This window comes from Scyliorhinus canicula, chromosome 4, assembly GCF_902713615.1.
Source record: "Scyliorhinus canicula chromosome 4, sScyCan1.1, whole genome shotgun sequence".
In the NCBI taxonomy this organism is placed as follows: domain Eukaryota; kingdom Metazoa; phylum Chordata; class Chondrichthyes; order Carcharhiniformes; family Scyliorhinidae; genus Scyliorhinus; species Scyliorhinus canicula.
In genome coordinates this window covers 21,282,830-21,298,162 of record NC_052149.1, presented here as the reverse complement: position 1 = coordinate 21,298,162, position 15,333 = coordinate 21,282,830, and the positions used below count along the sequence as shown (strand labels likewise).

Sequence of the window (15,333 nt, the reverse complement as noted above, 5' to 3'; positions counted from 1 at the left end):
AAGACATATCTCAGAATCTTCTTTCAAACAATGCTTTCCTCAGCTGTTTTCAGGAAGGATCCAGTTCCAGAATCTCCAACTCTCCTTTCAGTATTCCTGTGTCTTGAATTGCTAATACTTTGCATGCAATCACTCAGCCATGAAAACTACTGCTTCACAGGCAAGATGTCTTTTGATTTAACTCTGATATCTAGTTCCTCACTTTAAATCTGTTTAGCGCAGCTGTTGCTTTAATTCCGAGCCCTTTCTCTGACTTTTACTTGAAGTCCAATGAACTGTGCCTTGTTCAACTTCAAATCCCTTTTGTCTCTTTGACTTCAACCTTCCTGGAATCTCTTCGTTCCCTGGTTTCTGGAACGATCTGTTCTTTCGTTTCTGGGACTTGTTTTATTTACATTACCCTATTATACTGCTTCTGGAAGAGCTGCCTTCTCTCTCACTTACTGGCTCCAACTGTTTTGGAACCAAAAAAAAATAAACTCAATAGGTCTTTCTGGACTGAGGAACTGGGGATAAGGTGGGTCTGCTCAGGCAGATACTGAGAGAAATAGTTCATGCTTGACAGTAAGAAAATCACATTGTCAGAACCTTGTCACAAAGACCTCAGGCTTTTGGAGGAAGATTAATCCAGTGATTTTGCAACAGTAAATCTAAAAGAAATGACAATAATTAGACTGTCAGATCTATAGCATTCATTACTTTATTAAATTGACACAATGTATTACATTACAATGGAAACAAATACAAATTACTTTGAGTCTCTTGTGATAAAGCTATGCTGCATCAATAAATTGGGCAAATTTAATCACTTTTGTAGAAGGCCTCATTTACTATCCACCAACAAAATATGAGCCTATATATGTTTGAGGCAATATAGTAAATTCCATCAAGTACCATCTAATCTCATGAAGGAATTACATGTTTCAATCTTACTAACTAATAATGGGCAATTATGGTCTTTTTGAAAAATAATTCAGCTTCTTTGGTAATAATCATAAGCTACTTGAATATATTTCACAAAATATAAGCTAAGTGGGAGTTTATCATACATAAAAAATGCCACACATTCAATGAAGGGCTCAGGGTGAAACCAGAATAGCAATACAGTACATCTTCAATGAGCAATAAGTCATTGGTACAAAAATATATTTGTGCCATTGGACTGTGTGGAATAGATTATTTGAATATTCTTTATTCATGCCAATAAATCTTGTCTTTTGCCCCTTCCAATTTCATATGCTAAAATGCATGATGGATACCATACACTGGAACTAATAAGCACATCAAGTCCCGCGAGTAAACTTCATAAATTGGCACCCATTTCAGCATGAATCCTGTAGAAAACCTTAAAGTTTGGAGAGATTCAGTAATGATGCAAGAACTCAATCACATAGATACATAGACGATAGGAGCAGGATGAGGCCTTTTGGCCTTTTGAGTCTGATCCGCCATTGATCACAATCATGGCTGATCATCCATCTCAATAGCCTAATCCTGTTTTCTCCCCATAACCTTTGATCCCATTCGCCCCAGGTGCAATTTCACCACGGAATGAGGTATGAGAATATCTCAACTGTTGTAAACTTACCGGTTCCCAGTGAGTGAGATTTGCCAATTTGCTTGACTGCATCAAGTGTCAGGTGCAGACGGAATAGTTACACAGAGTGGCTGGTAGGAAACGCACACAAGCTCATACCATTCTCTCTCTTGCAGATGAAATTGCTAATTACGTTGTTGGACATTGGCTGGAATTCTCCGGTTGTTGGGATTCTCTTTTCCTGCCGGCAGCGCTCTTACGCCGGCAGCTTTCCCGGCAGCGTGGGGTGGCTTCAATGAGAAATCCCATTGACAAGCAGCGGGATCATAGAATCCCTCCACCAGCGAATGGCGCTCCCAAGAAACATGCGGCTGGGGAACTGGAGAATCCCGCCCAATAGACAAATGGCTTTGTTGATCGGTGACCACTCAGACCAGTTGGTCTTTTAACAGTTCTGCCTTCATCTGGCTTCTTTAGCAGTTTCTCGCTACATTTTTAAAATGTTGCCATTTACCACGTTGTTTATTGACTTTTGATTTATTACCATTTTACTTCCCTTTCTACATTGTGGTTACCACTAGTCTATGGTTCTCTCTCTCAAGGAGGCAGATTGGAGAAAGTTTTACTGTTTTAGCAGATGCTAGATAAGATGATCACACAGTCTGCCAATGTCACGGGCGGAAGGCCTGATCAATTTTATTGGTCATTAAAATAAAACCAGTGAGCTGCCAGCATTGAAATGTAGTTCAGCGATTGGGGTGGTAGGAACTCTGGCAGCTCCACTGCGAAGCTGAGTTGGCAGAATTAAATTGAGGAAGGGTCTCCAGGTCTCACAGAAACCATCACATGGCGGTTTTTGGTTGACCCACCGTGGTCCCCTTAAGAAACATTCTCCGGTCCGCCAACCACGTTTTCCGGGGCAGCACGCCCTCGCCAGCAGCGGGACTCTTCATTCCTGCCACCTAACAATGGGATTTCCCATCATGGCCACCCCACATCTGGAAACCCGCGGGTTTGGGTGCGCTGCCAGCATAACGGAGAATCCCGCCAATGGAGAATCCAGCCCAATATGTTGAATGCCAAGTACAAAAAGCCTGGTCCTTTTGATATCAGAGGCGTTCAATTTGACCATAAGACCATAAAGGCGGAGCAGTAGAAGTCGTCCCATTGGATCTGCCCCGCCATTCAATGAGATCATGAGTGAGCCAATTTGCATTGGCTAGTTTGCACATTTTAAAAATACCACAAAAATGGAGCTGAGCCAAATGTTGATAGAATGTTGGTGCTGTGAAAACTGGGGACTATAATCAGTCTCCATAAGTGTTCACATATAACCATATATCACCATATATAGACTGTGTTTACATCTCCTAACATTTACAGATACTGGCACATGCGAGGCCTTTGCAGCTTCCTGTCTTGTGGGTGTTTTTATTTTTAGCTAAATGGCAAAATTGCTTAAAAGAATGCTTGAATAAAACTGTACTTTTTTTGTTCGCCGCCCTCAATAATTAACATAAATTTCCACATTGCATACAAGTCTTACACAGCTGTCAGATTATGTGTTAAGAGAACAGCGATTCAAAACTATCATTGTCCTGCAGAATCGTCTATGGAAGGAAGAATGGAAGTGAAGCCAAAGATGCCTTTATCGCACAGCAAACGCTCACTGTATTCAGTCAGCAGAGAAGGAGGCCACTCGGCCCATTGTGTTTATGCTAACTCCATGCTGGAGTTATCATAGATGAGCTGGCATGTGCAGATCAGAGCAGTTTATTCTAATCCTTGATCCCTGTATCCATGATTCCTAATTTCCTCTTAACTGTTGTATTCCAATGGTTCCTCAGCTCGTTGTTAAATTTGCACAATCTATGTGCTTAACTGTAGTGTCTGTAGATAACCTCAGCAACGGCAAGTTCAATTATAAATATTTGTTCAGCAAATTAAAATTTTCTTACTTTGCTTTTTGATATGCATTTAATTTTGGATTACCAAACAACTGTTACGGTTTTAGTAATTGTGAACACACACCCATAATGGCCGGGATTTTCCATTCCACTCCCACCCTACAGCGGGGTCCTCCAGTCCCATCGAAGTCACTGGCTGGAAAGTCCCACCAAATAGGCACAGAGGCATCACTTTGCAGAAAGCTGGATGCTTTAATCTCAGAACCGAAGCAGATAATTAATCTCTCTCTCTGTTAAAATATTAACTCTTAATTGAATAAATACCTTATCAGGCAGGGAATTTCAACATTTTCTCTATGCGTTTACCGTGGTTGGAACTGAAAAGCACACAGAACTCCAGATCATGCCTTAGCTAATTTTAAAAAAACAATCATGGGATGGGGTGTTGCTGCCTCGGCCAGAATTTGTTTCCCATCTCCAATTACCTTTGAGGAAGTGATGGTAAGCTGCCTTCTTGAACCGTTGCAGTCCATTTGGTGTGGCTATTCCCACAGTGCAGTTAGGAAGAGAGTTCCAGCTCTTTGACACAGCAACCGTGAAGGAAAGGCAATAAAGTTCCAAGTCAGGATGGTCTGTGGCTTGGGGGGGAATGTCCAGGTTGGTGGTGTTCCCATGCGCCTGCTAACCTTGTACAGTCCAAGTGTGTGACACAAGGGTGCCCGTGAAAATATTTAATTGAAGCAGAAAATATATACCTTCAGAACAACTTGAGATTTATGGAAAGTACAATCAATTAATATTTTAAGTAAAAGTGAAGTGTGCAATCACTTTCATTCTTAGCAGCAAAACACATTGTTGTCAACGGGAATTCCATTGTGCAATATCCCCAAAAGAATTCTGTCTAAAATATTTATACATCTGAAATACAAACTCATTACCAGGTAAATTCACTGGACCTGTGCTCCCAGCACTGAAGAGAATGTGGATTGGAGCCTGGTTTCCAACCTGTGGGACCAGGTGTTCGGCGGATTGACCCGTACATTTTGATTGTATTTATATTTTCTGATCTTTGAACACATCTCAAAAATGTACTGCCCTTAGATGACCTTGATTAGTAGAAGACTATTTTAATTTTTTTTTAAACAGAACACTGGCTACTGAACGTTGAGGGAAGACAAGCAAATGGGTCACAGTCCTCTCAGAAGTCCATTGAAAGGATACTGCTTCAGACTTGATTAATAGGGCAAGCCAACTGCTCCAGATTAAGCAAAGCAGACCAATGGTTTCCCCTCACTGCCCACCATCTTTCATATCCTGGTGTACACCCCACCACCACCACAATGGCTCAGCTGAGAATTGACAATATCGAGACAAAGAAAAGTTGCATATTTAGATGTCATTAAATTGGGATTTATATTAATGACCTGTGTGAGAGCTAAGCTGCTACCCCGCAGGATTTTAAAAAAAATAAAAAATTTGCTCTGAGCTAAATGTTGGAATTAATTATTAGATAAATAGGTCGATGTATCATCAGGGATAGGGAAATGGAATCAGTGCTCACCCATGAACTGAATGTTGAAAATGCAAAACAAACCATTAGTTAAACAGGGAGATGCCTCGGGCGGGATTCTCCAACCCCCCCCCCCCCCCACTGGCATCAATCCTGCCCCCACCATTTCCTGAAGTCTCCGGCACCAGAGATTCGGCGGGGGGTGGGAATCGCGCCGCGCCAGACGGCGGGCCGTCCCCGGCGATTCTCCGGCCCGCAATGGGCCGAAGTCCCGCCGCTGTCATGCCTCTCCCGCCGCCGTGGATCAAACCACCTACCTTACCGGCAGGACCAGGCGGCGCGGGAGGGCTCTGGGGTCCTGGGGGGGGGGGGGGGGGGGGGGGGGGGGGGGGGGCGGGGGGAGGGAGGGACGCGGGGCGATCTGGCCCCGGGGGGTGCCCCCACGGTGGCCTGGCCCGCAATCAGGGCCCACTGATCGGCGGGCGGGCCTGTGCCGTGGGGGCACTCTTTTCCTTCCGCCTTCGCCATAGTCTTCACCATGGCAGAGGTGGAAGTGACCCCCTCCCCTGTGCATGTGCGGGGATGACGTCAGCCGCCAGCCGGCAGGGCGCCATCCACTCCGGCGCGGGCCTAGTCCCTCAATGTTAGGGCTTGGCCCCTAAAGGTGCAGAGACTTCCCCACCATTGGGGCGGCCACACGCCGGAGTGGTTCACGCCACTCCATCCCGCCGGGACCCCCTGCCCTGTCGGGTAGGGGAGAATCCCGCCCCTCATCTGGGATTAGGAACACTGTCTAATGATAATAATAATCTTTATTAGTGTCACAAGTAGGCTTACATTAACACTGCAATTAAGTTACTGTGAAAAGCCCCTTGTCGCCACATTCTGGCGCCTGTTCGGGTACACAGAGTATGAATTCAGAATGTCTAATTTACCTAACATACACGTCTTTCAGGACTTGTGGGAGGAAACCGGAGCACCCGGAGGAAACCCACGCAGACATGGGGAGAATGTGCAGACTCCGTACAGACAGTGACCCAAGCCGGGAATCGAACCCAGGTCCCTGGCGCTGTGAGGCAACATGAGAACATAAGAACATAAGAACTAGGAGCTGGAGTAGGCCATCTGGCCCCTCAAGCCTGCTCTGCCATTCAATGAGATCATGGCTGATCTTTTGTGGACTCAGCTCCACTTTCCGGCCCGAACACCATAACCCTTAATCCCTTTATTCTTCAAAAAACGATCTATCTTTACCTTAAAAACATTTAATGAAGGAGCCTCAACTGCTTCACTGGGCAAGGAATTCCATAGATTCACAACCCTTTGGGTGAAGAAGTTCCTCCTAAACTCAGTCCTAAATCTACTTCCCCTTATTTTGAAGCTATGTCCCCTAGTTCTGCTTTCACCTGCCAGTGGAAACAACCTGCCCGCATCTATCCTATCTATTCCCTTCATAATTTTTAATGTTTCTATAAGATCCCCCCTCATCCTTCTAAATTCCAACGAGTACAGTCCCAGTCTACTCAACCTCTCCTCATAATCCAACCCCTTCAGCTCTGGGATTAACCTGGTGAATCTCCACTGCACACCCTCCAGTGCCAGTACATCCTTTCTCAAGTAAGGAGATCAAAACTGAACACAATACTCCAGGTGTGGCCTCACTAACACCTTATACAATTGCAACATAACCTCCCTAGTCTTAAACTCCATCCCTCTAGCAATGAAGGACAAAAATCCATTTGCCTTCTTAATCACCTGTTGCACCTGTAAACCAACTTTCTGTGACTCATGCACTAGCACACCCAAGTCTCTCTGCACAGCGTTATGCTTTAATATTTTATCGTTTAAATAATAATCCCGTTTGCTGTTATTCCTACCAAAATGGATAACCTCACATTTGTCAACATTGTATTCCATCTGCCAGACCCTAGCCCATTTACTTAACCTATCCAAATCCCTCTGCAGACTTCCAGTATCCTCTGCACGTTTCGCTTTACCACTCATCTTAGTGTCATCTGGAAACTTGGACACATTGCCCTTGGTCCCCAACTCCAAATCATCTATGTAAATTGTGAACAATTGTGGGCCCAACACGGATCCCTGAGAGACACCACTAGCTACTGATTGCCAACCAGAGAAACACCCATTAATCCCCACTCTTTGCTTTCTATTAATTAACCAATCCTCTATCCATGCTACTACTTTACCCTTAATGCCATGCATCTTTATCTTGTGCAGCAACCTTTTGTGTGGCACCTTGTCAAAGGCTTTCTGGAAATCCAGATATACCACATCCATTGGCTCCCCGTTATCTACTGCACTGGTAATGTCCTCAAAAAATTCCACTAAATTAGTTAGGCACGACCTGCCCTTTATGAACCCATGCTGCGTCTGCCCAATGGGACAATTTCTATCCAGATGCCTCGCTATTTCTTCCTTGATGATAGATTCCAGCATCTTCCCCACTACTGAAGTTAAGCTCACTGGCCTATAATTTCCTGCTCTCTGCCTGCCTCCTTTTTTAAACAGTGGTGTCAGGTTTGCTAATTTCCAATCCACCGGGACCACCCCAGAGTCTAGTGAATTTTGGTAAATCATCACTAGTGCATCTGCAATTTCCCTAGCCATCTCTTTTAGCACTCTGGGATGCATTCCAACAGGGCCAGGAGCCTTGTCTACCTTTAGCCCCATTAGCTTGCCCATCACTACCTCCTTAGTGATAACAATCCTCTCAAGATCCTCACCTGTCATAGCCTCATTTCTATCAGTCACTGGCATGTTATTTGTGTCTTCCACTGTGAAGACCGACCCAAAAAACCTGTTCAGTTCCTCAGCCATTTCCTCATCTCCCATTATTAAAACTCCCTTCTCATCCTCTAAAGGATCAATATTTACCTTAGCTACTCTTTTTTGTTTTATATATTTGTAAAAACTTTTACTGTCTGTTTTTATATTCTGAGCAAGTTTACTCTCATACTCTATCTTACTCTTCTTTATAGCTTTTTAGTAGCTTTCTGTTGCACCCTAAAGATTTCCCAGTCCTCTAATCTCCCAGCATTCTTTGCCACTTTATATGCTTTTTCCTTCAATTTGATACTCTCCCTTATTTCCTTAGATATCCATGGTTGATTTCCCCTCTTTCTACCGTCCTTCCTTTTTGTTGGTATAAACCTTTGCTGAGCACTGTGAAAAATCGCTTGGAAGGTTCGCCACTGTTCCTCAACTGTTCCACCATAACAGTCTTTGCTCCCAGTCTACCTTAGCTAGTTCCTCTCTCATCCCATTGTAATCTCCTTTGTTTAAACACAAAACACTAGTATTTGATTTTACTTTCTCACCCTCCATCTGTATTTTAAATTCCACCATATTGTGATCGCTCCTTCCGAGAGGATCCCTAACTATGAGATCATGAATCAATCCTGTCTCATTACACAGGACAAGATCTAGGACCGCTTGTTCCCTCGTAGGTTCCATTACATACTGTTCTAGGAAACTATCGCGGATACATTCTATAAACACCTCCTCAAGGTTGCCTTGACCCACCTGGTTAAACCAATCGACATGTAGATTAAAATCCCTCATGATAACTGCTGTACCATTTCTACATGCATCAGTTATTTCTTTGTTTATTGCCTGCCCCACCATAATGTTACTATTTGGTGGCCGATAGACTACTCCTATCAGTGACTTTTTGGCCTTACTATTCCTGATTTCCACCCAAATGGATTCAACCTTATCCTCCATAGCACCGATGTCATCCCTTACTATTGCCCGGATGTCATCCTTAAATAACAGAGTAACACCACCTCCCTTACCATCCACTCTGTCCTTCCGAATAGTTTGATGCCCTCGGATATTTAACTCCCAGTCGTGATCATCCTTTAACCATGTTTCAGTAATGGCCACTAAATCATAGTCATTCACAACAGTGTTAACCACTGTGCTACCGTGCCGCCAAACATTTTGGACACTGAGGGTCAATTTATAATGGTCAATCCGCCTAACCTGCACATCTTTGGACTGTGGGAGGAAACCCAGAGCACCCGGAGGAAATCCACCCAGACATGGGGAGAAGGTGCAAACTCCACACAGACAGTCACCCAAGGCCAGAATTGAACTCAGGTCCCTGCTGCTGTGAGGCAGCAGTGCTAACCACTGCGCCACCGTGCTGCTGAATTAAATTGTATTTTAATTGTTGCAGTCTGATTTTAAAGTCTGCGTTTTAGACTCTTCGAGGTACAGCATTTATGATTTGTCCTCCCTCCCTTCTTCCCTTCAGAATAACTCTGGGCATCTCCTAGTCAAATGACTGCGCAGATGAAGCCTTAAACTGCTTTGCTGGGAGTTTTACTGGATTCCACTGAATTGGCTGTGTTATTATCAGCTGAAGATTGGAAATGTGTAACATGAGGTCATGGTGGTTGATCAGGAGAACACTCTACGGAAATCCCTGCTGCTCGTCTCCCGAACATGTCATTGGTTCAAACCTGAAGATTTTTATCTTTCAAACATATCCAACCATTTCATATAGGTAAGGCTGGTCTGTTCTCAATTCGTCCAGTAGATGGAGCATTGAACATGTTTGTTCCGATTTAGAAAATAAGCTATAGCCATATTCATAACTTTGTTGGTCCAGAAATATGCCAGGTCGATAATTTGCTTCCAATATTCTATGGATGAATAAACACTCTATCGGGAATCCAGATTGCAGTTACAGCATTATTTTGAATCCATGATCTTTGTCAATAGAAACATCAATCTACATAATTTATAAATGTTAAATATAAACATGCCCATTTAAATTTCCAGAAACGGCACTCCTGTTTTCTTTTCTTGATAAGAAAATAGTGGAAAGCACCACCAAGGGAATGAAAAGAGCAAAGAGCACGTATCAGTCATTTATATGGTGACATGACTGTTGCTTAATTACAAGTTTTAAGGCTGGTGTTTTCATGTGCAAAGATTCAGGAATGTAAATGCTAAATTGCTGCCTCAAAGAGACATCAAACCTCTTTCGATTTAAAGCTGCCACCTCCCTTACGTCCCGCACCTCCCTACGCCCCCCCCTTGCCCCTCGCCCCCAGCTCCACACTGAAAATAGAAAAAAACTTTTAAAAGTTTGATATGTCTTGTCAATTACTTTCTGCGGCATCCTTCTTTGTTTCAACCCTTCAGTCAGTCAGAGTACACAGAAATGTGGTCATTTGTAATTTAGGAATCGTAATTTTATACATACACACATATACACATAGACATATCTATCTATCCATATAGATATACGTATGTATATATATATTTATATGTACACACACGTAAAAATGTTAATGCACATTTTCTACAGGAACACCACAGCTTTAAATGGTTACTGCGCAGAATTACAGGTAGCCTAATAAATAGTGCGTTAACAAAGTACGAACCTTACAAGCAGACTTTCATCCAGTACCACTGAAGAATTTCGGACAGTACATGTAAAGGGGATAGGCTGGAGTTAAGCGACACAGGAAAACATTTACTTTTGACACTGGAACCATCACAAAAAATCTTCCCATCTTAAATCATATCAGTGACAACATGTTTTACTGGTCGACCCCCTTTAAAAATGCCCAGATTAAATTATTAACGACTTGTGGTTGATCCTGTTGAAGCCAATGACTGCCCTCAGGCACAATGTTCAGTCTGAAGCTATTCCTCACATATGTCTTTGTGATCTCGGCCATTCGGAGCTCCAGAAATTCTTCCCTTTCTCCCCACAGCAACAGGGTGGGTGACATCACCTCATTCTGATTCAGGGGAAGGCAACTGTAAAACAAAAGTCATCATTATCTGGGAGCGAACAGCTACAGGTTTAAACTCGAGATGCGCAGGAATTCGGCTTCCGTTTTAACTGAACCAAAAGACTGAAAATCGAGAATCAAGGATGGGTCATTTCCTTTCAGGTTCTGTTACATTTCCTCCTGCTTATTTCCCTTACGGAAAGCATCTCTTCACTTAAAATGGAGCGATAAAATGTTGGAAATACTCAGCAAGCCTGGCAGCATCTGGGGAGAGAGAATCAGGGTTGACCTCCCATGGTCAGGGCCTAATGGGGCTCCCACATCAGGAGGGAGAATGATCTGTACTGCCCACCCACTCACGGTTACTCTAGAGCCTTTGGCAGCCTGATTGCTGAGGAACAGAAGGGCTCCTCAACACCGAGGGGAAAGGAAAATCCGGGCAATGAACAAGGATATGGGGAATATTTTGAGCTCGCGCTCGCCGTCTGCGGGATGGGCGGCACAGGCGGAAATTCCCCCGGGATTGCCAGCAGCAATATGAGCGACATACTTGATTGGAAGACAAATCAACATCCACACAGCACATAGGCACCACAGACAACAAAAATGTAATAATTTCACTGTCCCCAGTGGCACTTCCTCACTGTCAAACCTCAACAGAAAGGATTGATACCACATCTCAGAAACCTGCACATGGATGCCTGCATTCTGAGCAAAGTTTGAAGCAAAGTCACCTGCTTTGTTAACTCGTTTTGTGATTTGGAGATGCCGAGGCAACAGCCCTCAATAGCTCCTGTGCAACCTGCATTGTGCCTTCCTGCATTGGACCTCCTTCATCCAGCTGCCTCCCCCTTTGGCACTCACTGTTGGATGGAGCTGAGACTGCGACCCAGGGGAGAGCGCAGGATCACGGAGGGAGGGGAAAGTGTGAGGTCGAGGCCATGGACTGGGGGGAGGGAGAGAGAGAGACTGTGGCCTGGGGGATAGAGTGAGTCTGAGGTCGAGAATGGGAGCACGGCCTGGAGGAAGAGAGTGAATCCGACGCCGAGTGTGGGACTGCGGCCTGGCGTTGAAAGCAGGTCCGAGACTAAAAGCAGCCCTGTGGCCCTGAGCCAAGAGTGGGAATGAAATTGAGAGTAGGTCTGCGGCCTGAGGTAGAATGTTGAAGGAATAGGAGTTATCCTACATCCAGGCAAAATAGAGAAATCCAGATATGGAGAGGTTGGAGGAGGGGATGCCTGAGGGGGCAAGGGAGGGCATAAATGAGTGGGGGTTGAATGGGGTGAGAGAGGGCATGAATGAGTGTGGGGGTTAGTTGAAGGCCAAATGATCTCTTTTGATACCTCACAATTGTTTTTGATGCCTAATAATTGTTGTTGATGCTTGATGGTGGTTTCTCATTCAAAGGAGCATCAAAATAAGTGGAGACCATTTGAGCCTGTTCTACCTTTGACAGGATCATGCTTATCTGGGTGTAGTTTCAACTGCACCTTCCTCTCTGTCCCCCATAACTTTTAACTCCCTCATCTATTGAAAATCTAACACTGAACAAATTCAATGACCCAGACTCCGCTGCTTTCTGTGGAAGAGAATTTCACAGATTAATGACCAGTGAGAGAAAAATAAACCTCATCTTCACCTTAAAAGAGAAAAATCTTATTTTGAAACCTTGTCCCCCTAATTCTAGCCTCTCTCACAAGAGCAAACATCTTCCTAGCATCCACCCTATCAGGTTTCCTCAGGATTTTACATGTTTAGCATGGTGGTTAGCACTGTTGCTTCACAGTGCTCCGGTTTCCTCCCACAAGTCCCAAAAGATGTGCTTGTTTGTTGAATTGGACATACTGAATTTTCCCTCTGTGTACCCGAACAGGCGCTGGAGTGTGGCGATTAGGGGAGTTTCACAGTAACCTGATTGCAGTGTTAATGTAAGCCTACTTGAGACACGAATAAAGATTACCATTATTATTAATAAGATCGTCTCTCATTCCTCTAGACTCCAGTAGGCAAAGGCCCAACTTGTTCAACCTTTCTGCACAAGACCTGCCCCTCATCCCAGGAATGAGTTGAGTGAATCTTCTATGAACTGCCTCTAATGCAACTGTACCCTTTCTCAAAGATGTATACCAACACTGTACACTGTACGCCAGATGTAGGCTCACCAAGGCCCTGTACAACTGCAGTAAAATTTCCCTACTTTTATATTCCATTCCCCTGACAATAAATGCCTTCTTGATCACTATCTGTACCCAACTCCCTCTGTACAATTGAGGTCTTTCCAGAATCTTAAGGAATTTTGGAGGATTATAAACAGTACACCTAACTATCTCTGCTGCCATGTCTTTAAAGACCTTAGGATGCAGGACATTGCAGGTCATGGGGACTTGTCAGCCTTTTGGTCCAATAGTTTTCCTGGTACCCTTTCACTGGTGATTGTTTTAAGAAGCCTGATGATCATTTTTGGCGCCTCATCACAAATTACACCTTTTGACATTAATTGATGTTGAATGATGTTACTGAATGTTTTGAACCTATTTGAATGTAAATGATAGCAAAGATTTCTGGTAGGGGAATAAGTATGCTGTACATCACCACTCTCTCAATCCAGCACTTGGCGTTAAGACTACTTGTCTGCCATCCAGTATTAGATGAGCAGTATTAAATTGGATGAACATTTCCTACAGTTAAAGATTGTGAAGACCATTGTCTTCGACCATGACAATCTTTATTCTTGCCCAAATATGCCGCCTGGAAGTGGATCACCATCTTGACATGGTGGAGAGGCTTGTGTGCTCCGATAGCCCTTGAGCAATGCAGTCAGGAACTCTCTGCTCCCGAGGGGCGCCACCCATGGTGGCAAAGTCACAGAATTACAGAATTGTTACAGAGCAGGAGGCCATTTGGCCCATCACGTCTGCACTGACTCTCTGAATGATCAATTCACTTAGTGCCCTTCCCTCACCTCCCTATAACCCTGCACATTCTCTCGCTCCAAATAGCAGTGCAACTCCTTTTTGAATGCTTCAATTCAACCTGCCTCCATCACACTCTCAGGCAGTGCATTCTGGGCCTTACCCACTCGTTCTGCAAATTCTTTCTTCCGATATCACTTTTCCCTCTTTTACCAATTACTTTAAATCTGTGCCCTCTCGTTCTTTATCCTTTCAAGAGTGGGAACAGTTTCTCCCCGTCTAATCTGTCCAGACTCCTCATGATCTTGAATACCTCTATCAAATCTCCTCTCCGACTTCTTTCCTCAAGGAAAACAGACCTACCTTCTCCAATCTATTTTCCTAAATGAAGTTCCTCATCCCTGAAATCTTTCTTTTGAATCTTTTTGTGCACCACCCTCTCTAATTCACATCCTTCCCAAAGTGGTGCTCAGAACTGTACACAATACTCTCGCTGAGGTCTAACTAGTGTCTTGCACAAGTTCAGCATAACCTCCTTGTCCTTGTACTCTATATTTGTATTAATAAAGCCGAGGGTAGGGCAGCACGGTGGCGCAGTGGGTTAGCCCTGCTGCCTCATGGCGCCGAGGTCCCAGGTTCAATCCTGGCTCTGGGTCACTGTCTGTGTGGAGTTTGCACATTCTCCCTGTGTTTGGGTGGGTTTCACCCCCACAACCCAAAGATGTGCAGGGTAAGTGGATTGGCCACACTAAATTGCCCCTTAATTGGAAAAAATGAATTGGGTACTCTAGATTTATATTTAAAAAATAAATAAAGCCTAGGGTATACTTTATTACCGGCTCTCTCCACCTCTCCTGCCATCTTTAATGACTTAATGCACATAAAACACCCAGATTTCTCTGCTCCTGCATCTTTTTAGAGTTGTATCATTTACATTATATTGTCTTCCCCATGTTCTTCCTACCAAAGTGAATCACCTCACATTTCTCTGCATTGAGCTTTCAGCTGTCACCTGTCTGACTATTGCACCAACTTGTCTTTATCCCTTTGAAGTTCTACACTATCCTCCCCACAGTTCACAATACCTCCATCAAGATCGTGTGGACCATGCTGTTATAGCAAGGTTCCCACGTTGAACAAGGTTACGCACATGCTTCTGCCAGGGTTCTTTTGTTAAGTCCTGTGGCGATGGAGACTTGGCGATGGAGAAAGGGCTGTAAATCTGCCCTCTCCCACCACCTTTCATCCGTGACCCCTCACCCACCACCCCTCATCCGCCACCTCTCATCCGCGACCCCTCATCTGCGACCCCTCATCCACCAGCCCTCATCCACCACCACTCATCCACCACCTCTCATCCGCGACCCCTCATCCGCGACCCCTCATCCACCAGCCCTCATCCACCACCCCTCACCCGCCACCCCTCATCCGCCACCCCTCACCCACCACCCTCACCCACCACCCCTCACCCCTCACCTACCACCCCTCACCCACCACCCCTCATCCACCACCCCTCATCCAGCACCCCTCATCCACCACCCCTCATCCACCACCCCTCATCCACCAGCCCTCATCCGCGACCCCTCATCCACCACCCCTCATCCGCCATCCCTCATCCAGCACCCCTCATCCACCATCCCTCATCCACCAGCCCTCATCCACCACCCCTCATCCACCAGCCCTCATCCACCAC

At 44.8% G+C, this 15,333-nt stretch overlaps 1 protein-coding gene across 1 annotated transcript in view; it reads right to left on the bottom strand.

The window, feature by feature from the left end:
- Positions 1–10,011: 10,011 nt before the first annotated feature.
- Positions 10,012–15,333, bottom strand: part of ephx4 (epoxide hydrolase 4) — an 89,827-nt gene continuing 84,505 nt past the window's right edge. The window contains exon 7 of the mRNA XM_038793819.1: positions 10,012–10,753. Coding sequence (XP_038649747.1) covers positions 10,531–10,753 — 223 coding nt within the window. The 3' untranslated portion in view covers positions 10,012–10,530. The remainder of the gene's footprint in view (positions 10,754–15,333) is intronic.